The sequence below is a fragment of the Stigmatopora argus genome, chromosome 14, assembly GCF_051989625.1.
Source record: "Stigmatopora argus isolate UIUO_Sarg chromosome 14, RoL_Sarg_1.0, whole genome shotgun sequence".
In the NCBI taxonomy this organism is placed as follows: domain Eukaryota; kingdom Metazoa; phylum Chordata; class Actinopteri; order Syngnathiformes; family Syngnathidae; genus Stigmatopora; species Stigmatopora argus.
In genome coordinates, this window is record NC_135400.1 from 3,950,108 (window position 1) to 3,975,852 (window position 25,745).

General features: G+C 39.1%; 1 protein-coding gene across 2 annotated transcripts; it reads right to left on the reverse strand.

Annotated features, from left to right (window-relative positions):
• Positions 1–1,752: 1,752 nt before the first annotated feature.
• On the reverse strand, positions 1,753–25,318 carry dnmt1 (DNA (cytosine-5-)-methyltransferase 1). 2 transcript variants are annotated; one of them, XM_077619042.1, is made up of 34 exons: positions 25,067–25,318; positions 24,485–24,521; positions 23,205–23,312; positions 22,938–23,133; positions 22,789–22,861; positions 20,099–20,195; positions 19,952–20,026; positions 19,804–19,887; positions 19,622–19,731; positions 18,901–19,019; positions 18,543–18,635; positions 17,902–18,053; positions 17,542–17,729; positions 16,000–16,014; positions 13,417–13,594; positions 10,617–10,714; positions 9,010–9,154; positions 8,827–8,942; positions 8,548–8,749; positions 8,344–8,477; positions 8,086–8,262; positions 7,694–7,918; positions 7,437–7,629; positions 7,221–7,305; positions 6,559–6,696; positions 6,206–6,488; positions 5,981–6,122; positions 5,116–5,282; positions 4,876–5,053; positions 3,790–3,985; positions 3,128–3,291; positions 2,217–2,333; positions 2,045–2,138; positions 1,753–1,968 (listed from the first exon to the last, which is right to left on the reverse strand). In XM_077619042.1, the coding sequence occupies exons 1-34, from the start codon at positions 25,111–25,113 to the stop codon at positions 1,934–1,936; spliced, it is 4,461 nt and encodes a 1,486-aa protein (XP_077475168.1). In that variant the 5' UTR covers positions 25,114–25,318; the 3' UTR covers positions 1,753–1,933. The 2 variants fall into 2 exon arrangements, with proteins under 2 accessions (XP_077475168.1, XP_077475169.1); XM_077619043.1 differs by lacking the exon at positions 16,000–16,014.
• Between the last annotated feature and the right edge of the window lie 427 nt (positions 25,319–25,745).

A 25,745-nucleotide genomic window follows, 5' to 3' on the forward strand; every position in this document is an offset into this window, starting at 1 on the left:
GGTTCCAAAAATTAGATGAGACAATAAGAGAAACAGTGAAGGTTGTGCTATTTGGAGACAAGGTCAGATACCAGACTTGGATGGTTTGGGCATGTTCAGAGGTGAGATTCTAATGGTAGAGCTCCTATCCGGTCTGTTTTTTCCATATCTCCCTCCACCAACACACCCGAATCAAATAAGACGGATCGGTATCAAGCTTCTAGACAACTTGCTGATTAGTTAATCATTTGATTTAGGTGTGGTAGGCGGGAAATATGAAAAACAGACTGGATAGGGGCTCTCGAGGACCGGACTTGGCCACCCCCGCCCCAGAGGATCCTACACCTTGATGTCAGTGGGACTCCAGAGGCACCAGCAGCTTCAAATATCTGTTTGCTTCTTTGTAATGGCATTTTAGCAGCTGCTCTCTTAATCCGATATATTTATGTCAGAAACCTTCCTCATTGTATCTTTATCTACACGAATCCGTGTGCTCTGAATCAGCTACAAATCTCAACAGTACAGTGAACACACTTAAGCTTTCGTGAAATTTTAATTAAATATGACTAATAATGATTTACTGGTATTAATCATTATTCCAATAAATCCAACATTCCCCATTGTTGGATTTATTATGGGATGTTTCTATATGTTTTGTAAGCATTTTTAATTAGTAATAAGGCTATGAATTAATTCATGATAATATTATAGACGTATGCATTTTAATTACTTTTGTATTAGAGTGTCTTTAATTTGAGACTGGGACAAACTCGAGGTCACCCTGCTGGCTCCAGCTTGTTGACATAACACCTCAAGGACTGTTACTGGGAGATAGACCTCGCAACCCAGACTCCCAGATGTAAGTTCGCAATGATCTACGAAGGACTCATAAATTGTTTTGTCTGGGACGCCGGCAGTTTACCTTATAAATAAACTATTATGCTTATACTGCAAATTCTTACGCAGGTGTTTTGGTTTCGATCTAATAATGGCAATTGTTTTGAATCAGATTACATTAAATGTTTTCAGTTTGTCACTACTAAATACAGAGAAGAATATACTACACGTCAGAATGCTTGGGAACGAAGCAGCGTTACGAGTATCCTCCTTGCAAGTTGTAAACAGATATGTGAAAGATGTCTTCCAATTTTAATTCAATATTACTAATAATGATTTACTGGTATTAATCATTATTCCAACACCTTCCTCATTGTATCTTTATCTACACGAATCCATGTGTCTGAATCAGCTACAAATCTCAACAGTACAGCTAACACACTTAAGTTTTTGTGAAATTTCTAAGGTTTTCATACCTTGTCCAAGGCATCCAACTATTTCTTGCTTTTCAACAGCAGAGAGATCCTTTTACTTTCCCTTGGTTTGATTAATAATGTGGAACACTCTCCAATAGTTTTTCCTTTATTTGGGCTCACCTAGCAAACTAATTATCACAGGTGTGATTGATTTCAGTGACCCAAAGAGGCCTGAGACATAATACCATCCATTAGTTTAATTGGGGGGAAAAAGTATTTAGTAAACTTTTTTTTTTTTTAAATTAAAAAGGACAACAAAAAACTCCAAATCAATTCTGTAGATGACAGTGAATGTGAATACTCATCTTTCAGTGCCTTTGAAGGTGCTAGTCGTCCAATCTATATTTTGACATGGATCTATGAACACCCCCAGGCTGAATTTAAATAATAATAAAAAAGAACCCCTTCCCAAAATACTAAACAAAAAAACAAGCAAATATTTTTCAAGTTTAACATGAGCCATTTCATAAGAGCTTTATTTGATGCAATAGATATAAAAACTACATATAATTTGACATACAAGTTAAAAAGATTAAAACTCATTAATTCATTACTCTGTCTGTCACAGAATGGTGTAAATTCATCTGCCATATATAGCTGGAGGGAAACGGGGAAATTAAACAAAACAATACAAGAAAAACTTAGTCTGACATCTCTATCTTCTCCTGTTTGACACCTGTAATGGATAAAGAGGACATGTTGAGTCCTAAGTTTTGTTACTCAAGTACACATTACAAAAAAAGCATGCTTACTTTCCATTTGGTCTTCTTTCATCCTTTCAATAACGCATTTCTTGATCTCCAATCCGATGGCCCTGGAGAGGGGTGGTGGCACTGCGTTGCCCACCTGCCAGAGGCCGATGAAAATAAAAGCATTAACGCGCCATCACTATTCGGAGCTGGAATAGCTGGCGTGACTGCTGACCTGTCTGTGTTTGTCCAGGATGTTCCCAAAGAAGCGGTAGGTGTCAGGGAAACCTTGAGAGCGAGCGCATTCCCTCACACTCACCACTCGGTGCTGCTCAGGGTGCAGTACACGACCCTGTTATTTGAGAGAATTAAAAAAAAAACTGTTGAGCTCATATTAAAAATATAACATGGGATTAGGGGTCATCAATTTACACATAGGACAAGTGTCAATTTATTCATTGAATAAATTTAACTTTAATAATTACAAAATAAATCCAAATCTAACTTGAGTGGCATTGAAGAATTACCATTCATTTTGGACTAAGACTATATATATTATATATTAATATTATATTATATTAATATATATTTATATATATATATATATATATATATATATATATATATATAAATAATAAATAAAAATTTAAATAATGACAAATCTGTTATTTTTCTTATTTCCATTGGAAATTATGAATGTCTATTGCCAACAATGGGAGCCAACTAAATCACTGTTTTATTTTTACATTACTTGTTGATGAAGACACTTAAAGTAAAATGTAAAAAAAAAAAAAGGGCCTAGAAAATTCAATTTCTAGAGGAACTGCATGGGGAAACTTTGGTCTGCTGGCCTGCAATCTCCTGCAAGGTAACTGAAACAGGGTACAACCCTGTATATTTATGCTATTTACAAGTGACTTCCCATTGATTATTGACCATTCCTGAGTCACTTCCTGTTATTTATTCATTATCTTTACCACTTATCCTCACAAGGCACTTCCTGCTAACTTTGGCCAATTTTAAAGACAGCATAAAGGGTTAAGACGGCTTGAACTGGGAGGGAGTGGGTGCAATGGCAACCATTGCGAGTTGGGCTATAAAAAGGACAGCCACAAGTCTTAATCCTTTTTACACCCGAAACCTTACCTGTTTTCCCATGGGCTCAGGGTTTGTGACTGTGGTACTGAAGAATCCATCCCACTCCAGCCTTCCATAAAGTCCAGCCCAGTGATTGTGGCGGTTTCCCGTATGAGGGAGACACCACGGGATCAGCGTGTTAAACTGCCGGTCAGCCGGATCGCAAGGCTTTGCTTCATCAGAGAAAAAAAAAGCCAACCATTAAAACATCTAGTCCAGGGGTGTCAAAACTATTCCACAAAATGCTGTGGGGTTTTATTTGAACTGATCAACCAAAGTTTAACCAATAAGGTTTCTTCTGAAACCAGCACCACCTGACGGCAATCAACCAATGACACTTTTAAAAGACACCAGATCTTTGAATGGAAATGAAAATCTGCAGCCACCGTGGCCCTTGAGGACCGGTTTGGGCACCCATCTAGTCCTCAAGTCAGCACTGGTTGCAGGTTTTCATTTCAAACTGTTTAAGACATAATTTCAGCAATTCAGTGCCTTAAAATTGTAATCAATTGATTGCACTCACAAGCTCCTGGTTACAGAAGAAACTTTATCGGGTTCATCTGTGAGTTCAGAATCATATGGAACAAAAACTTGCACCCAACGGCAGCCCTTTGTGGAATAGTTTGGACACCCTTGATGTACTCTTGAGTTGCATTAAAGCCCTTGCGTACCTCCAGCACAGGTGCACACGCCTTTTAGTGCGCCGGTGCCGCTGCGTCCGTTCTTTTTGTCCTGGTGAGAGTAGCGCAGTTTCTTAGTCCTGGTGCCATCCTTCAGAAGCACCTCAATATTGGGAAGATCTCTCCAGTCCGAGCCTGGCGCCAGCGGGATGTGGCGCATGCGGCCTTCCACAAGAGCGCTCATGTCCTTTTCACACAAACAGCATTTATTTTTATTTTTTTTATTTTTTAAATGGACCGCTCTATTCCAATCAGGCATATGAAAGGCTATTTAGGACATAAACACTGAAATGGGTGCACGCACACACTGAAATGCAGTGCTATCGCTCTTGTTCAGAAAATGCTGACAAAATTTATAATGCGATCAGGCCTGCCTCCATTCAGGAAAAAAGACAGTCGAGTTAGCTGCCCCTCATCTGGATCATAGCAGTCTCTAAGCATGGTTTCCAGCTACCGTATTTACTCGCATATAAGCCGCACCCCTAAAATTGCCTTAAAATTGTTGAATTTTACTATTTCTCGCGCATAAGCCACCCCCTGATTTATAATTTTGACCTCTATCTTCATGGTTTTAATAGGGAGTACAAATGTGTTCCTTTGAAGGGAAAATCTTAGGAAAAATCACCACGCGTGGTATTTCTGAGATACTGTGGGAATCAAAAACACGTTACTAGGGTCAATATCATAAGGAATTAATTTATCCAGTAATGGTTGTTTTCTTACGGCAAAACAGAAAATAACCAACAAATAGTAAATGTTACTTTGCTTAAATCTAACGGTGAAAAAGAGTAAGAGCAAGTCTTTGGCACATAAGCCGCACCTTGATCCAGTCATTTTTTTGGTTACAAATACCGCTTATATGCAAGAAAATACAGTACATTGAAGCAAATTTCACAGGCTTCAAATGTGTACGTGAACTGATTTTGCAGTCCACATGCATTTCCGTGTGTATATGTACATGTTTGTCCGAAATGACCGTTCATATCTCATATCCCCCGCGACCATAGTGAGGATAAAGCGGTTCAGAAAATGAGAGGAGATATCTCATATCTGTCTGTATTGTGGTTCTGCTCTCACCTTGCAAACGTGATCCCTTAAGATGGGTTGATATTGCGTGCCACGAATCTGCCTCTGGAACCACGACTGAGGCTCACCGTTGTAGGAGATCTCCAAAGCAGTGGCGCCATTGCGGATATCGGGCAGGTCGGACATGGTGTCTCGCACTGTGATAGTTCTGTAAATTCCGCCGTTGCCTCTGCAAGCAAGATGCCGCGTTTCGAGACGGTTTGATGTTTGGCGCCGAGAGGAGGAGCTTACCGTGTGACGTTGCTGACATATTTCTTCTCATCCACCACCACGCTGAGGGAGACAGCTCTGGGTGCGAATACGTGCAAAGGCTCAGGATAGCGGGGCAGCTTCTCTCCAGGTGCTGCGGCCAGGATAATGGCTCTGCGGCGAGTCTGGGCCACACCGTACTGACCCGCCTGAACAACCAATGGGCAAGAGAATATGCATCTTTTAAGGCTATGAAACTATTTCGATGACCAAAACAATAGAGAAAGTATTGTCTTAAATTCTACTCTAGATTTCACAAATACTAATCGCAAACAAACAAAAATCCCAATATGTCCCTGTACCAAAATAAATCACAATATATGCTTCGTAAAATTAAGCAGTTAACTTTGTCAATGACGGCAATAGATGCCCAATCCATTTAAATATAGCGTCTGATGGAATAATTAGGACTGAATGATTTAAATAAATAAGTCTAATTGCGATGTTTTTCCCCAATGTGGCTTTTTTATATTCAGTTCTTAATTTTCTTCAATTGTCAGTGCAGAATACTGGCTTAGATGGGCCATAGATGACGCAGGACGGTTAGGAGTCATCCATTCAAAAGATGGAATAGGCTCGGGGTAGTCTTTCGCCATGAGGTAATGTGCGCAGTGCGAAATGTAATCGGAAGAAAACAGGAAAAGGCAAAGAAACGTCCTCTATTAGCCACCAACCTCAGCGCCAAAGAAGAAGCAGCGCCCTGATTTACGACATTTTTAATCTCCTGTCTTCCGCTTGCAGGGTTCAGTGTGAATTTTGACATATTTATGAACATATTTTTTTGGGGATACTTAATAGAAAAAAAAACATGTACTGATGCAGCGAAGTGATGAAGGATGACAGTAACCTGTAGGACTCCAAAGGTGCACTGGTATCCCATTCTGACAAGACAGCGCAGAGTCAACTTCAAGACCATGGACCTTTTGAAGGACACAAAGTTCCTCACGTTCTCAAGTAAGAAGAACTTGGGTCTGTAGTAGTCACAGTAACTGCAACAGAGAGAACCAGAAAATAGTCATTCTTCAAACGCAAGAAGTAGGCTATTTTCAAGTTTAATTTTTATTTTTTTTACCTAAGGTAGGAGACTACCAAGGAGTTCTTGAACTTGGAGTATGTGCGTGAATTGAAACGATTCATGCCGCTGAAGCCTTGGCATGGCGGTCCCCCGCACAGCATCTCCACATCACCCTTCTGTGGAAGCTTTTGCCCCAGGGAGTTAGTCTTTTCACCCGACATGACCAGCTTCAGCAACACGTTGCAGTCTTCTGTAAACACGGTGGTGCCCGGATTGTTGAGCCTGAAAGCCTGTGCTGCCGGCTCCCACATCTCGATGGCCCACTCTGACTCGGAAATGCCTAAGAAAAAAAATTACGTATTTAAATTACATCTGTGGATTAAAATATATCCTAAGCATGGTGGCCTTACCAGCTTGATGGAAGCCTTCGGAGAGACCGCCGCAGCCCGAGAACACGTCCAGTGTGCGATATTTGTGAACTTTAGGAGTCTGTGATTCCGTGGGCTGCTCCGCTGACTCTTGGACAGGAGCCTTCCCTTTGCCCTTACCTTCCATTAAAAAAGTCACATCCATATCAAGTCCATGAAAATGAAAAATCCACATCTTTCAAGCTTTTCCCCTATTTAACTCATTCGCTGCCATTCACAGCATTTAGACTGGGAGGGGCCAATGAACAATGAAACTCAGTCAGCGCTCAGTCAGTCGTTCAAGGTTAATTTTAAGTGGACGTTTGTTTCATTTGTCAAGTTATTATCAATGGAGGCAAGCTGTTGAATAACACAAGGGATGAAAAATAAAGATATAAAAATTTTGACTTTAGTGTTGAGCCATAACCAGTGCGTTTCATTTTTTAATTAATTCATTTGAATTTATTTAGTTTTTATTAACTTGGCAAATACAGTCGGACCTCTACTCAAAATTAATTGATTACAGAAGTTTTTTCTTAACTGTGATTTTTCATAAGTAGAGGCATATTTTAAGTTGTATTACCGGTCTGGCCCCCAGGTAGCTAGTTGGTTTATTTTTCCTAAATTCATTGTTAATGTGTTCATCCAAATAATCTTCAACATACCTTTGCCTTTGCCCTTTCCTTTCAGCTTGGCAGAGCGAGCGTGGTTTGGAGGATCTTCAAAACTTTTGGATTTGGCATTATAGGCCTGCAAGAAGATTAAAGGGACATTGACAAAATGAACGTCCATAGTTTTAAATGTGCAACTGTCTTTATCAATACAACTGGAAATTGTTTTAAATCAGTAGAAAAAAGGGGATTTTGTAATGCAAACATTACCTCCAGGAAATAAAAGCGGTCAGAACCGCCGCTAGAATAATCTTGGACTGACTCGTTAAGGTCCTCTCCGTATTCAACATGACAGCGTCCGAGCACATCTGACAGGCTGACGGTGACCTCCTCGTCGCTCCAGTAAAGTTGATTGACATCTGTGTGGTAGCTAGTTTTCACGCCTTTATGGGTGTTTTCCGGCCTGTCAAAATATTATTTGATTGTCTTTGCACTTTGATAGGAGACCCAAAAGCGTAATTTATTACCTGTAAAATTTGTACAGTCGTAATTTGATGTCCGACAAGTCCGCCTTACTATTGCTTCGCCGGTGGCAGAAGATCTCCTTGATCCGGCCAATTCGGAAAGGCTCCGGGGCGTCTTGGTTGGAGCCCTTAATATAATCTGAGGACTTCCTGTAGTATTCTGGATACAAATCCTCATCCACATCCTCTTTCCTGTGGGAGCGCTTCACCGGGCTTGTGGCTTTCACACTGACCGCAGACATGAACAAAACAGATCATAACCCTTTTGTTTGTTTGTTTTTTCTTAACTCAATGGCTGCTACTGTTACATCAAATCCGTTTCAATTGTGAGTGAGAGCGTTTTTTTCACTCACACTTTATTGCCGTTAGTAGCGGTGAATGAGTTTAAGCGTTACCTGAAGGTAAAGGCCTCAGGAGAAAGGTAGACACTGTCTCCTACACTGAAGTGCTCGCCTCTGAAGCAGCAAAGGGCATAAAGTGCCTTTGAGTCGTGCGCTTCATTCAGGGGCTCAAAGGCGCGAGGCATTTCCCACTCTTCACGCTCTTTAATCCTCACACAGCTGGTACAAGACCTGAATATAAAAATAAAAAAAGTAATAAAAAAAAGAAAAGAGGAATGTTCATTTTTGGATGATAAAAAAGCTGGGGCTCACTTGAACTTGCAGTCTTCAGACAGGACAGTCTTGGGCGGCATCTCAAAACGGGCAAAATCGGTATCGTACCAGAACTGATAGAAAAAACTTTTACCGTCGTCTTCAATGACTTTTACTTCAACATCAGATCCACCCTGATGATTAAAAATCCGCTTTGAGCATTCAGAAAGAGGAAGGCATTCCCCAAATGTGAGGTGGTCTCACCTCCATAAACCAGTTTTTGGAAGGCGCCTTGTAAGTGACATTGACTTTGCCTTGAATGTAACTCAGCGAGATGTCCTCGCAATCATCCACCAACAGGAGCTCCAGGGGGTCGGACGACTCCCCAAGCACCGTTTGCGTGCCACGGAGGAACCAGTGAGCATGAAACATCTTTCCATTGTTGTCCTCCCACATTGCAGTGATCCTAGGAAAAAAACACCAGATTTCATTGGCTGCCATTGATGTTTATCACAGTCACTGGCCTATAAAGTATTGTGGTACCTAGCCAGGTACAACGGAGTGGACGCATCCTCTGATGATACTGAGACACAATCGCCGACTTCTAGCTCTTCATCATTCAAGCGGACTTTTTTATAATACTGTTTCTTGCCTTCACACTGAAAGCAATAGAAGGTCGTCAACATGTAATGCCCTTCTGAAGCACAGTAGTCATGAAGCTCATACCTCAATGGGCTCGCCAATCCAGGTCAACTTGCACTGAGTCTGCTTCTTCCGCTTCACTCGAGACGCCTTCTTACTCTTGACTGGCACGTCTTCCTCCTCCACAATCTCATCATCCTCTGCCTCCTTCACAGCCAGGTTTGGGCACCTGGGTCATTTTGGAAATATGATGCGTTCAGACCGGCCACGTTTTTTCGCATGACAACACCGCTGTCAAATTCAGTTTTGTGTTTATATCGACCTTTGCGTTGTGAAAAGTTGAGGTCCACACACCCCGACCAACATTGGATTCACGTAATCAAAGTACTTACGGTTCAAGTAACAAAAATGCAAAAAATACTTTAAACTGGTAATATAATGATTTAAATCTTTTAATATTACAATGTGGACAAGCTGGACAGGGATTTCTAAAGGAGTAGTTATTCCTTAAGATACGAGCTTAATGTGTTCCGGGACTGAGGTCGTATGTCAATTTACTCGCATCTCAAATCAATTTTTCCCATATAAAATAGCTAAATACAAATTAATCCATTCCCACTCTCTGAAAAAACACCTAAGAAGATATTACAATGGAAAAAACATGTTTTTTATCTGCTCTGATTCACCACCTACACTCGCAAAGTAACAAATACCTATCTAGTGGTTATGATCTGCAATAAAATGTGACATTAGAGTACCTTGTTATGCTATAACCGAGGCAAAAGGTGCTAAAGTATTCCACCGAGGATTTCAAGTCGGAACTAGCTGTTTCCCCGTGCCTCACAACCGAGTGTATCCCCAGTTCATTTTTTAAAGTTATCGAACCAGCCTCGACTCACTTTGAAGGTTTCGGCTGGCATTGAAGTATCCCCTTTCTCAGCTGCTTGCTTTACTTTCAAGTCCTCACAGATTTCGCTGACTTCCGCTTTCTCCTTTATCCATATTAAAAAGAGCCCCTCCCTCTCATCATGAATATCAACGCGCAGCATGAAAAGGACCACCTCACTTAGCGGCCGCATCATATGCTCGTAAAACAAAGTTGTCTCGTATCTTACGGCATAAATGTGCTCGGAATTTTCCTTGTATCTCAAATTTCTTGTATGTTGGGACACACATATTTTAAGGTATTATTGTATTGGGAATTATAGACAATGAGAATGAAATGTTTTTCTTCCCACTCACTTTTAAATATAAATTAATCCGGTATATTGTGTCGATGTATATTTTGAGCGCTGGAGATAAAAAGTTCCCTCATTCTCATAATATACATTCTAATTTTTCTCACAATATTAAAATGACTTCCTTTTCATAATATTGAGACATTAATATCAAATTATTTTGACTATTCCCATAATCTGGTTTTGTTTCCCCCACTTCTTTGTTTTTGGACTTTGAGGAAGGTTCTGGCTCCAGCAAATAGTCATTTAAATGATAAATTACTTGATTGGCTGCTTCATCGTCATCGCTGGCGTATTATCTTACCCATTTTCTTACTGGCGCAAAAATTCCACACGTGATTACATCGACTTTGTCTGGCTACCCATCATGCGTTGAGAAAGAAACGTGGCTGGTCTGAACACAGGATTTTAAATAAAAGGCCTACGTAAGTGAAAAGACATTTTTGAACTCACCTTCTTTGCTTACAAGCCTGTTTGCTTTTGCCACTTCCTCCAAATTTGATCATGTCCTTGCAGGCGACACACTTGCCACAATCAGGAGATTGGCAAACCTAAGAGGAAACATATAAAAAGGGTCATTCCAGAAGTCAACACCACTGACCATAATGGGAGTCTTTTCAAATCATTCTGCTGTGAACTTCAATTAGTCTATCATTAGTAGACATCCAAGTTTGAAGTGGGAGAGTAGAACATTCATTCATACACTGCCCACACCCAGTGGATTGGGCAAATAAATTGTTTCATACAAAATTATCAGGAAAATCTCAAGATTTCACACAATTAAGAGTGTTTAGTGGAGAAGAGCCCCCAGACAAGTCCACTGTGTTAAAGATGGCCACTGGTTATTGAGGTTTTATACAGTACATGTGATATTCATGATGCAAAGTATAAGATACTGACAATAAAAATGTTTGCATTGATCGGTAAACTCAATGTAAAATTTGATTGTTTATACCTATAATCAGGTCTGGGCGATAATACAAAAACTTATCACGAAACAAAAAAAAAAAAGATAGATAATTATCATGATAACTATCACATCTTTCAAATTTGAAACTTCAAACGTCTGTAAATAATATGCAAGTTATTCAATTATAAATGCAATCATGTTTCTGAACCACTTTATCCTCATTAGGTTAGCGGGGGGTGCTGGACTCTATCCCAGCTGACTCCGGGCCAGAGGCGCAGGGCACAAGGAGACGGACAACCATGGACACTCACACCCATACCTAGGGGCAATTTAGAGTGTCCAATCAGCCAACCATGCATGTCTTTGCAATGTGGGAGGAAACCCACGCAGGGGAGAACATGCAAACTCCACACAGATGGACGTGACCTGGATTTGAACCCAGGACCCCAGAGCTGTGAGGCCGACACGCTAACCACTCGCACCACTGGGTCGCCCTCGTTTTAAGTTTGTATTTTCAAAGTTGCGAAAAATGTTCTGGAACCAGTTAATGTCGTAAGTAGAGGTACGACTGTATGTGATGATTAATATAATCAACTGAAGACATCACCATTGGCAGGCAGACGATTTATAGCCTCACAAAAAGAAACTGTCAATTTACATCACATGTGGCCATTTAATTTTTTTGTTAAATGGGGAATTAGAAAAGCATTACAGGCTGCCCTCACAAGGAGAGAGGGTTAAAATGGGTTAAGGAAATTTTCAATAACGGTGCTGTTTGTGCACAGGTATTTAAGAGGCATTTTTTTTATTTAAAAAAAAAAGACATCCCTTTCTGTGTCTTTGTTTAGAAGAGGTTATGATGTGGAGTCCTACTGAAGTTTCAGTAAATCATGTTTGGTCTCAGTGTGCATCACGTGTAGAGCTGGGCAATAAAATGATAGATATCGTGAAATAATTTTTGTCAACGATATTAGAAACCTTTGATAAAAATTTGATAATTTGAAACTGCAATTACACCACACGACCACCACAGAGAACAGGGAAGGAAATGTGTTTTAGCTTGGTTAGCAAATAAAGGCTAACATGGAGCATGAACGCAAAAGGAAAATAACACGGCCCAAATGAGCAATTAAGAGATGCAGGACAACAGAGCCGATCCACTAAAATATCCAAGTGAATTCTCCTTGGCGTTTTCTCTCTCTCCCTCTCCCTTTTTTTAAATGCCTCATAAATACCTGTGCACAAAGAACTGCCTTATTGAAAATGCCCTTAACCCACTGTCCTCATTTGAGGACAGCCTGTAATATTTTTCTTACTAGATAAAGATGTTTCCCCATTTCATGTAAATGTTCATGAAAACTTTGCAAAAATTTAAAACTTGTTATCTTGGATAAAAATGGGTCAAGTTCAGCCATCTTTTTATTATTTTGTAAATGGCCGTATGTGAGGTAAATTTACAGTTTCTTTTTATTAGGCTGAAAATAGCAAAATAGCCTCCTTGCAAAATGGTGAAGTCTTCAGTTGAGTATTTTATTTCTTTGCAACTTTTGGTTTGAAGGCAAATTTAGACACCTGTCAAAATTTCTGCAGGTTTTATATTTGACTTTTCATAGTGTAAGGAGGGAGTTGTCTTATCTTAATTGCACAAGAGAACAACAAAAATAATTTTAAAAATCATATTTCATACTCTATATAAGGTAACATTTACTTTCATATTTGAATAAAGAGGAAAGTAAATTTATTCACTCAAGTTTGAAGTTTCTAATTTGAAACAAAAAAAATCTGATAGTTATTGATAATTATCGATACTGATATGTTTTTTATCGTGTTAACAATTTTTGTCATATCGTCCAGCTCTACTCAAGTGCATTCATAGGCACGGATAAAGTACACGACAGGGAAACTTCACTTGGATCTTTTAGTGGGTAGGTAGGCTCAGTTTAGTCCTGCATCTCATAATTGCTCCCTTTGACTGTTATAGGCCTTTCCCTTTCATGCTCTGAGAGCGCAGATGTATGGCTAACCAAGCTAAATTATTAGCTGGTCCTCACCATATTTGTCAACTGGTCAAGCAGCATCTGTGCCCCCGTTCTTTGTGGTGTTCAAGTGGTGTAATTGTAGTTTATACTAGCAGTTTTGAATATTGTTGACAAACATTTGACGATTATTACCGTTATCGCTTTATCGCCCAGGTCTACCTACCTATGTTTATTGATCAATATGTGGGAGAAAATGAGAAAAGTGAAGTAAAAAAGTTGTAGCCAAAAATCCTCTAATTCTGTAATATCCCACAATATTCAAATAAAGCAGCGATGTTTACATAGGTCTTTGGTCTTGGCTCACCTCACATACACCGCAGCGCTGCCGTTTGGTGGCGCTGTCCTTGTCGTCCTGTTCCAGCTGTTCCGAGAAGAATGTGTCAAAGATCAGGTATACCAGCTTAGTGGTGGTGGCTTTGGTTGGACCCTTGTCTTTTTCTATCTTGGTGGGGTGACGGATAGCTTGTCGTCTGGCAGCTCGCCTAAATAAAAATAAATAAATCTTAAAGAGCATATGTTGGGTTTGGTTTAGGGGCTAAAGGTCTCCTGCTCCTGGTTGTGTAATGGGATGTCATGATTAAGCACCTTGCCAATAATCAAAAGTGGCCAGCCATGCAACACAGGACAAGTGACACCGCAAAGTAGTGGAATGAAATCCAGTGGGATGTATGAATTGTGATTAGGCCTGGGCCAGATGACAAAAAAAGATAAGAGCTGGGCGATAAAGATAATTATCATGGAATAGTTTTTGGTCTGCGATAATGCTCAAAACCTGATAAAAAATTTGATAATTTTAAAGTGTAATTATACCACCCGACCCACTGTTGTGAGGTGAACGCTAGTTCCAGACCAATGCTTAGAAGAAGAGAATGACGAGGAAACATGTTTTTAGCATGTTAGCAATAGAGGCTAACACGGAGCGGGAACTCAAAAAGGACAATAACACGGCCAAAATGAGCAATTATGAAATGGATTACAACACTGAGCCGACCCACTAAAAGATCCAAGTGAATTCTCTCTGGCATTTTCTTTTCTTTTCCTGTGGAAAGAGCAGCCTTAACCTACGGTCCTCATTTGAGGACAACCTTTTTTTCTTTCTTGATATCAAGATGTTTTCTCATTTTATGTAAATGTTCTTAAAAGATTACAAAAATCTAACATTTGGTATCTTGGTTTAAAATGAGTTAAGTTCATCCAACTATTTTATTTTTTTGCAAATGGCCATATAATGGGGTAAATTTACTCTTTGTGAGGCTGAAAATAGTCTGCTTGCCAATGGTGATGTTGTCTTCAGTTGATAATTTTATTTATTTCATATTGCACAGCAACATTTGGTTTGAAGGCAAATTCATAAAAATAAAGATGCCTGTCAAAATTTCTGCAGGTTTTATTTTTTACTGTTCATAGTGTAAGTGAGTTGTCTTATCTTTACTGCACAACAGAACAAAAAAATACTTTTTAAAAAATCATGTAAAGTAAGGAAACAGTTACTTTCATATTTGAATAGGGAGGAAAGTAATTTATTTATTCACGTTAGAAGTTTCAAATTTCCGACAAAAAAGATGATAGTTATTATATCCATCCATCCATCCATCCATAATTATCATACCTATCACATTTTCTTTCAAACTTCTGTGAATAAGATAAAATTAATTGCTTTTCTCACTATTTAATTATGAAAGTAACTGTTACCTTACTTTATAAGAAAAAAGAAAATAAAAGAAATAAAATCTGCAAAAATTTTGATAGCCATATTTTTAGAATTTGCCTTCAAACCAAAAGTTGCTGTGCGATATAAAATAAATAAAACAATCAACTGAAGACATCACTACCATTGGGAAGCAGAGCAGACTATTTGCAGCCTCACAAAAAGAAATAATTTATTTACCTTGCATGGCCATTAAAAAAATAATAATAAAATTGGATGAACTTAACCCATTTCAACTTAAGTTTTAGATTTTTGCAACATTTTCATAACAGTTGCATAAAATGGGGAAACTCCTTGGTATCAAGTAAGAAAAGAATTACAGGCTGTCCTCAAATGAGTGGATTAAAATGGGTTAAGGAAATTTTCAGTAAGGCTGCTTGTGCACAGGTAATTAAGAAGCGTTTACAAGACAGGCAGACTTCACTTGGATCTTTTGAGTGGGTCGGCTCAGTGTTGTCCTGCATCTCATACGTGCTCATTTTGCCTGTATTGTAGTCCTTTCATTCATGCTGTGTTAGGCGTTCTATTGCTAACCATGTTAAAAACAGCTTTTTCTTATTTTCATTGGCTGCCATTGACGGCAATAGACCACCAATCCATTTGACATGGGAGACCTGACAACTAATGAAGGAATGTTTATTTGCTATCAGACCTTCCACTTCAAATGGGCCGTACATCCACGAGTGATAAACTCATTTAAGTTTTAATTTACTTTATAAGAGCTACATTATTTAGCATCTATTGTCATCAATGGCACTGAATGAGTTACATGAACAATGCAGGGGTGAGAAGGTCCAGACTGCAATTCAAAAAACAACTTTTGATTTCTGTGGCAACACTGGGCAAACCACTTGAACCTACCAGGCACTTCGAGGTTAATCATTTTCTGCTATCTGTGCTGTTTACACTATTTCTATCATCAAAATAGTGAATTTCCGAGTATGGGATGAATATAGTTTAATCTAATCTACTTGTCACAATTTCACACAAAAAGCTTTACCTAAGATACGGCTTTTAGAGTGGGATCATATTTGTGAGTTTTTTTTCTGCCCCATACTTAGAGCGACTTTGAATGACATACCGGATGGCGAAATGACAGTAGTACACAGACACTACAATGTGAAACCATTCAAAAAAATAATAGCACAGGCTTTGTCCAATGCATTCAGGCCAACCTACCAGTACAGCAGCATGCTGCATTAAGGAACATCGAAAGAACAGCATACATTAGCGAGCACTCCATGCAATTCTATTACCCTTTTTTTTTTAAACTGAAAGCCAAAACTTTGTCAAAAGGATTTGTAAACACTGCAACTGAAGCAGCAACCAAAGTGGCACTCCTGCATTATTCAAGTATACAGGGTTTCATTTCCCCCTAGCGCTTTATAAGACTGATGCGCCACCAGGCTTTATATTGCTAGCCAATAGTGCTACCAAAGTATAAAAATATATCTTGACATTTTAACTGCGTCTGGTGATACGGTTCAAAGTGCGATGGATGGTATCCATCATCTTGTGGTTGATTGGTGAACAAGTCTGTAGCAGCTCATTTCACTGTTCACATATATATACGCTCTACACAACTGCATCACGAAACAGTGAGAAAAGCGGAAGCAAATGATCCCATAGCTCCTGGGTAAGATAGCATTGCACCAGTAGTAGTACGCATTTTCCCTTCCTAAAGCATTGTCGAGGTATCAGATTAGGACTGAAAGATCCTCAAATTCTTGTGACTGTGAAACAAAATTGTGCACAGGATATCCCTAGTTTAATAATGATACTCGTTATTTTAAAATTCCTGTCAATTTAAGATTTTTCTTCTGAGTACAATGTTCTGATTTTCAATAACTAAAATTACAGTAAAACTTTGAGATATGATCTTAACTCCATACAAATTCTTTTCCCACCCTCTGGGAAAAAAAACACCAAACACTTTTTTTAATTGGTTCTAATTCACCACCTACTCACAAGGTAACAAATACCTATCTGCTGGTTATGATCTTTAAAACTAAAACGTGACATTACTCAGTACAGACAGATGGCGCGGACGAGAGAGGGAAAGGACAGACTTGACGGACGCACTGGTAACATAAACAAACTTAGATTACTGTACACACACTTAAAAATAAGTTTTAATCTTACATTACACTAAATTTAGACTTTGTGCAATAACCGAGGCAAAGATGTTAATGTATTCGAGGCGGAACTTTCTGCTTCTCCATGCCTCAGAAGTGTTCGTTTCGACTCGCTTTGAAGGGTTTTGCTGGTGTCTTTTTTAGATGGCTTGCTTTGCTTTCAAGTCCATGTAGACTGGCTTTTTCACATATCGACTCTGTCACACTATCTCCCGCTAACTGTTTATCTTTTACCCATATTAAAAGAAGGCCCTCAATCTCGTTGTGAATGTCACTGCGTAGCTTGGATATTATGGTTAGTCCTTTGGAAGGCTTGATATCCTTTATACCATCCTTCTGCTTAAGGATGGTACATATTGTCAAAGTACTCCTCTTGTATTGGCGAGCCAGCCCAGTCACGCGTACACCTCTGTTTTTTATTATTTCATGCTTAATATCGATTGTCATCATACCCTTTTTCTTATCACTACCCTTCATTGCATCGGCTTGCTTTGGACCCATTGTTTTCCCTTAATTCTGCATTGAGTCACGCAAAAAAACCGTAAAAAAGAAGTTTTCTGGGGTAAACACATAACAAAAGTCGTACCTCTTTCCTAGTGTAACGCCCGCTAGTTTGATGAGATCGCGCATGCAGGGCGTGACAATGATGGGTTGCTCATCTGAATCACCCGCCTCATCGTAACTCTCCACTTGCTCCACCACGAACTGAGCGTGGCGCAGTAGAGTGTCCTCAGTGAAACAGTTGAAGTTGAGGCCCGGTGGTGGAACTGTGGTCTGAAAAACACCAAAAAAATGACCAATTAGCTTAGTTTACTATATTGCCTGAAATTGAGGACAGCGTCCAACCTATTTGAATCTGGGGGCCGACAATGATCATTCCAGTTCAAATGAATTAGGGATGCCCCTCCCTCAATGGCACTGAAATGTGCAGAATTATGATTTTCACCTCAATCCTGTTGAGAAGGTCCTCATAACTAGCATCTGAGTTCTTCTGGAGGAACTCCACCACAATTTTGCTCATGTAGATTTTCTCCTGCATCAGTGCAAAGATGGGAGAATACTCCTCGCTGGGGTTCATCAGGATATAGTCTGCAAACGCTGAACAGGGAAAGGGGGTTCTGTAGTGTCTGTATATTCGTGTCACAACAACTCAAGAACAAATAAAAGGAATTATTAAATAGCCAGGGATGTTTTTATCCACCTAGTGCTCACATTTGAACTCTTCTAGCATTGAAAGGTATTAAGATGCCAAAAGAAGAAAGACTTGGCTATCATTTAGCAGTTCTGTTCCAAGACATTAACTTATCCATGCCTTAAAACCTTGCATTCTTCTTTTTGTAGAGAAAAATGCTGGATTTAAATTTTTGGTAATGGAAATTATAATTTATTTTTAACTTTTCAGTGTTTTTTGAAGAATGACTTTTAAAAAAAAGTCTTAGTTTACAGACACGATCTGTGTTTGAAACAAGATTAAAATATCGAAAGTGAAGGTTGTTGTTTTACGAACATAATATATTAAAATGTGATCAGGGTTTTCAAAAAACGATGCTCCGCCAGAGAATTGTCAACAGTAGGCCCTTTCATTACCTGTGGTGAACCCGATTAGAGCTTTTTCTCCACCATCGAATCCAGTAATCCACCAGGCATTAATGGGTCCAAGTATTTTGGCAGGAACACCCCCTAAACAACAAAAAAATTATGAACGACATCCAATTCTGTGGTGCACATGATTGTTTGTTCTTTTGCTGTGAATAGAAATGTGATAGTCACTAGTAGACTTCCAATCCAATTGAACTCAATTTATCATGAGTATAAGTGGCTTGGTGGCAGTGAATGAACAAATCCTCCCACTTCAATGCATTGGATACCTAATGCCATTAAATGGAGCAAATCGTGTAATGAAGTATACAGTTAATATGAATGTAAAATCCAGTGTGGTCTTTACCATCCAAGCAGGGGTTGTCGTCATAGATGGGTTTAACGACGCAACTGAAGTAGAGTTCTACATTCCTCTCAATCAGTCCGGCGTCAAAGGGGCAAAGATGTCCATGTTTGTCATACACACTGCAGAAGAGTTTAAAAATACAGTGGTACCTCTACTTATGAAATTAATTGGTTACAGAACGTGTTTCGTAACTTGAATTTTTTGTAAGTAGGGCTGCTTAGGAGTTTCAACGTGGATTTTCACATTTTTATGAAATTAAAATAATAATAATAATTAATAGCAGGATAAAAAAAATCACAAAGAAGTGAATTCGTGATAATCAAGAGAAAACAGTACGTAGTTCATGTAAATTCTCTAATTTGTTCCACAATCCTAAAAAATCCCTTTAAAAATGATCGAAGTGTCCCAATTTTGTATGAATGTGAGAAACATACAAAAGAGAACATTTATTAATGCATTAAAAATGAATGAAAATATTTGTTGATGTGATGCAATGGAAAGCCAGAAGGACAATTTAAAAAAAATAACAGATGCAGGAAATGCATTTACGCTTTGGGAGACTTCGTAACTTAGATCTTGTTTTCGTATAATTGGAACGGTCATTTGCATATTAAAGTGTTTTATAACCTGAAAATTTCATATTTAGAGGCATTCGTAAGTAGGGGTACCACTATATATTGACATGTACAAAAACATTTTAATTTAAATCTTAAATTGTCACCTAAAATTTGTAATTCTATGCTGCGGCAGATCCTCGTAGCTCTCGAAACCGTCTTCGTTTGCATCGAACAAGGAGAGTCGCTCGTCAGTCAACATTTCTGGCTCATCCAGCTGGAAACATGCCACCACAAAGTCTTAACATGCTTTCACGCATCATTGGAAAACAAAAAATATCATGCTCACCGCAGTGTCTGGATCCCCTTGGAAAAACTTGAGGTCAGAATCATCTAAATATTGCCTACAATCTGGGCATTTGGGAGGTGGTGTCTGAGGAAATTTTATATTTTAGCATCTTGAATTCAAAAAAATTGTCTCTGTTGTCAATTGTTACCTTTGCAACCAAGACGGTATTGGTCTCAGTTTTGGCTTCTGCATTTTCGACTTTCAAACGTTTCTCTTGAGATTGCTACACATTTTGGGAATAAAAAAAGATGGTGTGTAAAATTTAGCGGCAGAAGCAGGAATAAGGCCAACTCACCTCCTCCCCATCGATGTCTTGTTTCATTTCAGGTTCTCCATTTGTGGTTTCCCCATTCGTGGCTTCCCCATTCAGGTCTTCAGACTTGCGTTTCTGACTGCGGATTAGATGATTTTACCATAACACTTGGGAAAAAAAAAAAGGCTTTCAACTTTTCTGACAGGTCAGATTTTTTTTTTTTGCCTTTTGTAAATTATTCCTAATAGTAATTAAGCCAACAAACCCTTAAAAACAACCAGCTAAAACATTATCATCTTTTTTCTGTCAATTTTGAAACTTCAAACTTCTGGGAATAAGTAAATAAACTACGATATTTCCTCGCATATTAGCCACCTCCGTGTATCAGCCACACCCTTAAAATTGCCATAAAATCGTTGAATTTCCCAATTTCTCTCATACAAGACGCCCCCTAATTCACATTTTTCCTCCATATTCATTGTTTTAATAGGGAGTACAAATGTGTTACTTTAAAAGGGAAAATCTTAAGAAAAATCATCGCACGTGGAATTTCTGAGATACTGTATGAATCGAAAGGATCGACTGCTGGATTGCACATTCCTAAAGGGGGTTGCCTGCACGTAGACAAATTCAAAAACGAAGTCAGGTAAGCAGTACAACCAGGAAGTATGTCCGTAGTGGTCTAGTACGTCATCCCTAGGTAAGACGGCGGCGCCCAGAGCGAGCAATGGCAGGCACAAGCAAGCAAGTTTTGTGCAAGGTACGTTTTTTTTCCTTTCTTGAATTTCATTGAGGTCAAAATATTTTTTGTTAAGTGTTTCATTTGTTTATCTTTTCTCGACCTACGATCAGCTCGTGGTACGACGGAAATTTCGATCGAATAATTTGCCCGCGATACGATCAAAATTTCGAGATGCGACCAAACCAGGTGGCCATGACATGAGAGGCTGTTTATCATTGTAGTGCACTGTCTTTTTTGCCACATCTCTTTCGTGTATAACATATATCTACGAGCACTGAACGATTTATTCAGACGAGTTTTGACCAGGAAACGCACAACGCGCATGCGCGGGGAAAAGAGGGCTTTCTGGGTAATGAAGTATACTCGTGCACACAACACCACCCAATTTTAGTTATATTAAACACATTGTATTACTATTAAACCACTAGTTGTGTTACTTTGTTAATAGATGGAGAATAAGAAGAAATAAAACATTTTTTCCAATCCAATATCCTGTTTTTGGTGTTTTTTCAGAGGGTTGTTACGAATTAACGCCCCCAACCCTCTCTCTGTCCGTCTCTCTCTCTTCCCCCTTCGAAATGCATCTAATTTTACTTCAAGTAAACACATTTCATTACTATTAAACCACTAGTTATGTGTTACTTTGTTAATAGATGGCAAATTAGAAGAAATAAAACATTTTTTCCAATCCAATATACTGTTTTGGGTGTTTTTTCAGAGGGTTAGAACTAATTAATTGGTTTTTAGTTCATTTCAATGGGAAACGTCCGCTCGAGTTACGAAAAGCTCGACATACGATCTCAGTCCCGGAACGGATTAAGATCGTATGTCGAGGTACCACTGTATTTTGAAATAAATTACCGTATCGGCCGCATTGTCTTGCATTATGGCGTATCGGCCGCATTGTCTTGCATTATGGCGTTTCGGCCTTGTTACCTTGCAGTTTTGTGCATGTCAAGTCTAATTTGTGAACATATAAGCTGTACCCTTGATTCATTCATCATTCTTTTGAGCGACATATACGGCGTATATGCGAGAAAATATGGTACTTTCATCTTTATTCAATTATGATAGTAACTGTTACCTTACTTTATAAGAAAAGCGAATATAAAATATGATGATTTTAAGTAAAAAGTATTTTTGTTGTTCTGTTGCGCAATAAAGATGAGGGAGTTGTCTTACACTATGAAAAGTAAAGAATAAAATCTGCAGAAATTTTGACACGTGTCTTTATTGCTGTGCAATAAGAAATGAATAAAAAAATCAATATCACCTTTGGCAAGCAGACTATTTTAAGCCTCACTAAAAGAAAGTGTAAATTTACCTCACACATGGCCATTTACAAAAAATAAAATAAAAAATAAATACAGTTGGATGAACTTAACCCATTTTTACCCAAGATAACAAGTTTTAGATTTTTTTGCAACATTTTCAGAACTTTCATATGAAATGGGGAAACACCTTGATATCAAGTAAGAAAAATATTACAGGCTGTCCTCAAATGAAGACAATGGCTTAAGAGCATTTTCAAAAAGGATGCTCTTTACATGGCATTAAAAAAAACGCCAGGGAGAATTCACTTGGATCTTTTAGTGAATGGGACCTGTGTTGTCCTGCATCTCATAATCACTTATTTCGGCCGTGTTATTGTCGTTTAGCATTCATGCTTTGTATTAGCCTCTATTGCTAACCTAAAAACACGTTTCCTTGTCACCCTCTTCTCCTGAGCATTCATCTCGCAACATTGCCCCCATTCTCTGTGGTGGGCCGGTGGTGTAATTGCAGTTTAAAATCATTATTTTTTTAATCAAAAGTTTTTATTATTGTTGACAAAAATTATTTCACAATAATTATCATTATCGTTTTATTCAGTATTTTATTATCACTATTTATATGTACTTATGTATTTCTCTTATAATGATGCACATTTGTCAAATGTAAATTCCGCCATCAAGGAGTTAATTTATAATTAAAACGAGCATAAACTCACACTTTGGAGAACACTGAAAGAATGGTTGGTTGCTTTCCACCACTTCTCGTCATCCTGGAACTGGTTGGTGACTCTGTTGGGGTGAGCAAGAATAAAAGGTAAGAGAATAGATGCTAAAATTAAATGCCTGTTTGGTGCTTGAGACCAACGTTTGGTTTCAGTTTTACTCTTCCACCCTCGAGCGCCTGGCGATTTGATGGCTTCATTGTCCTCAACCTCCATAACAACATCCTTGTCTTTGTGGAAGCCATTAGTAAGTCTGTTCATTTTGCTGTTTAACTCCTCGCCATTCTCCAGGTTGAGCTCCTTTCCCAGAAGAGATTTCACATTGGAGATGTAGTGCTCCTGAGGAAAAGAGGAAAACAGACATTGTGAGACACGGTGTGAAAATGGCTGAAATTAAAATAAATGCTCACCATGGAGATTTCTGAGCTTTTCATTTTTTCTTCCAGGTTGCCAAGGGCATCCTGAGCATCAACGTGCAGGAAACCCTGCACCAGTTTCAGCTTCTCTTTCACATTAAACTGTAAGAGCAATAAGAAACCATTGGTGATGATGATAAACATCATGTGGCTCTTTTCATTTAAATTTTTATGTGTATATCACGAGAAGACATGCATCCATCAGAACATTCGTTCATTTGCTCCCATCCCTCCCAGGTTAAATGGATTGAACATCTACCCCTATCAAGGGTAGATAGCATTAAAATAATTGACTGTTGTTGCTCTCAGGACTCCAGGAGCCCCCAAACATCTATTTAAAACAATATAATTTGCATTATTTTTTATTTTTTTTGGAACCCAGCGTGTTGGATGGCAAAATTACCCAGTTGGCCAAACTCTATTTCGGATACAGAAAAGGAGGACTTGATGGATTCTTAGATGTTTGAATGCTTTGATTTATATTAGGCAAATATACATTACACCAATAAAGGACAATCAAACTCAGTTTTGCTCCTGTTGCCTTTTTAAAAATACACTGGCATGCATACTATCATGTGTTTTATGCTAGCATTACTAAATGCTACGCCCATTGACCCGGAGCGGCTTGTGTATGGGCTGAATGCATAAATTGCACCCGCAACTGAAACAGCGCCCATTAATTTGGTGCGCCACATTGTGAAAATACAGCAACTAAAATGAGGTAACCGCCAGTTGCGCAGCTGTCAATATCAGTTTAAGAAGATATCGTAGAAAAACAGATTAGAGACACTAATGATTCTTTTCAAAACAAAACATTGACTGATTTTACCGGCCCGCCGCAAGCGACGTGACTCAAACCCGAGCCGTACAGCCAGCATGGCAACCACTTGGCTACAAGCCCAGGCTAGCATCCCAACAAAACTAGTTTCCAGATGTAACGCTAACAACAAGCCTGCGTGCACTCGTTACTGTTACAGCAGAAATCGATTGATATTCTTAATTATTTTAGTGATAAGTTCGCAATTAGCAGTGTTGCGCTGTACACACGCGTGTTACGCTGTCGACGTTTAAACGGAAATCGGACTGAAACCTTAGACAACCTATGTAGTAGCCCAGCAAGTTGTCATTTACTATTGTATTTGTGCGAAAAACAGTCAATAAAATTTAAATTAACAGCAATACTGCCCGTTATTACTGTTTAAAGGGACCCCGCGTAACCACGTTTAAAGGTTTGCCGCATTAAACCAGTTTAATACAGCTGCGGTAACACTCACCTCATCTGAAGATCCATTTTCGTGCAGTACCTGGAGCCTTTAACATATTAAGGGGAAAAAAGGTCAAAACGACGCTTAGCCATGTTAGCTCATCCTTTGTTTACAATGTTGCCAGTGGCGCCAAATTCTTCCCCGTACACACGCGCAGACATTGACAGGCTGGAGGCTAACGTGCATGCTACGGACGATCCAGTGGCGACATGCTAACGCAGGGTTGCCCAAATTCTGTCCTCAAGGACCCCTATCCAGTCTGTTTTCCATGTCTCCCTCCACCAACATACCTGAATCAAATAATCAGGATCTTGTCTCAAGCTTCTGGACAACTTGCTGATGTGTTGATCATTTGCTTCAGGAGTGGTATGAGGAGGGAGATATGGAAAACAGACTGTATAGGGTACCTCGGGGGCCGGAGTTCGGCACCCCCGTGTAAATGGATACAATAGCAGTAGTCAAAACAAGCTAAGAAGAGAAGAAGCCGGCTGGTCAATACAGCGTAATCCAACCCAAAACAAGAGAAGAAGCCTGCTGAATTGTAGAGCACGATGCACATCGTTAGCATACAGGTTATACACGGAAGCCTACCTTTTCCTAACATCCTCTGGCAACGACAAGGAAGTCTTGGCTGGCATGACGTTGAGCGGGCGGTGTGAACGGCGTTAAAGAAAGCAAGTTAAAAAAATGTTGAGAGTTTTAAAAAGGCGGCTGAGCGCGCGAGAGAGGGAGGAGGCGCAACTCAGCCTTAGCATGAGCTAAATTGTGGAATGGACGCTTGAAAATCAAGACGCGCCAGGGCCGTTTCGCGCGGAAAGCTAGGCTTTCAGGACGTACCACTACAGAGCCACACGGGATACAGACGCAAGATACTTCAAGTGTCATTTCTCTATATAACTTTCCAAGAAAAATCAATGGTATAAAATATTCTACACCTAATAAAGTCATATGAAAATTATATTTTTTATCGCTTTATTTTGGTTGAATATCAGTGTCAGTTTTAGTAAATTGTCAACAACACCCCTTATTTTCTCCGATTGTTGAAACGACTACGGAAGCGGAAACGAACACCATAGTTTGGCTATCTAACAAATTAATAGACTTTACTCGTGGTTTATGTTTTTTTGGCTGAAACTGGGTGAACAGAGCTCATGTTGACTGTTATGCTGGGGTAGAGGTAACGGAAAGGGGGATTAAATTATTAAATACTGACATAAATCTCATCTCATTTTCTGAACCGCTTCACCCTCATTAGGGTCACGGGGGGTGC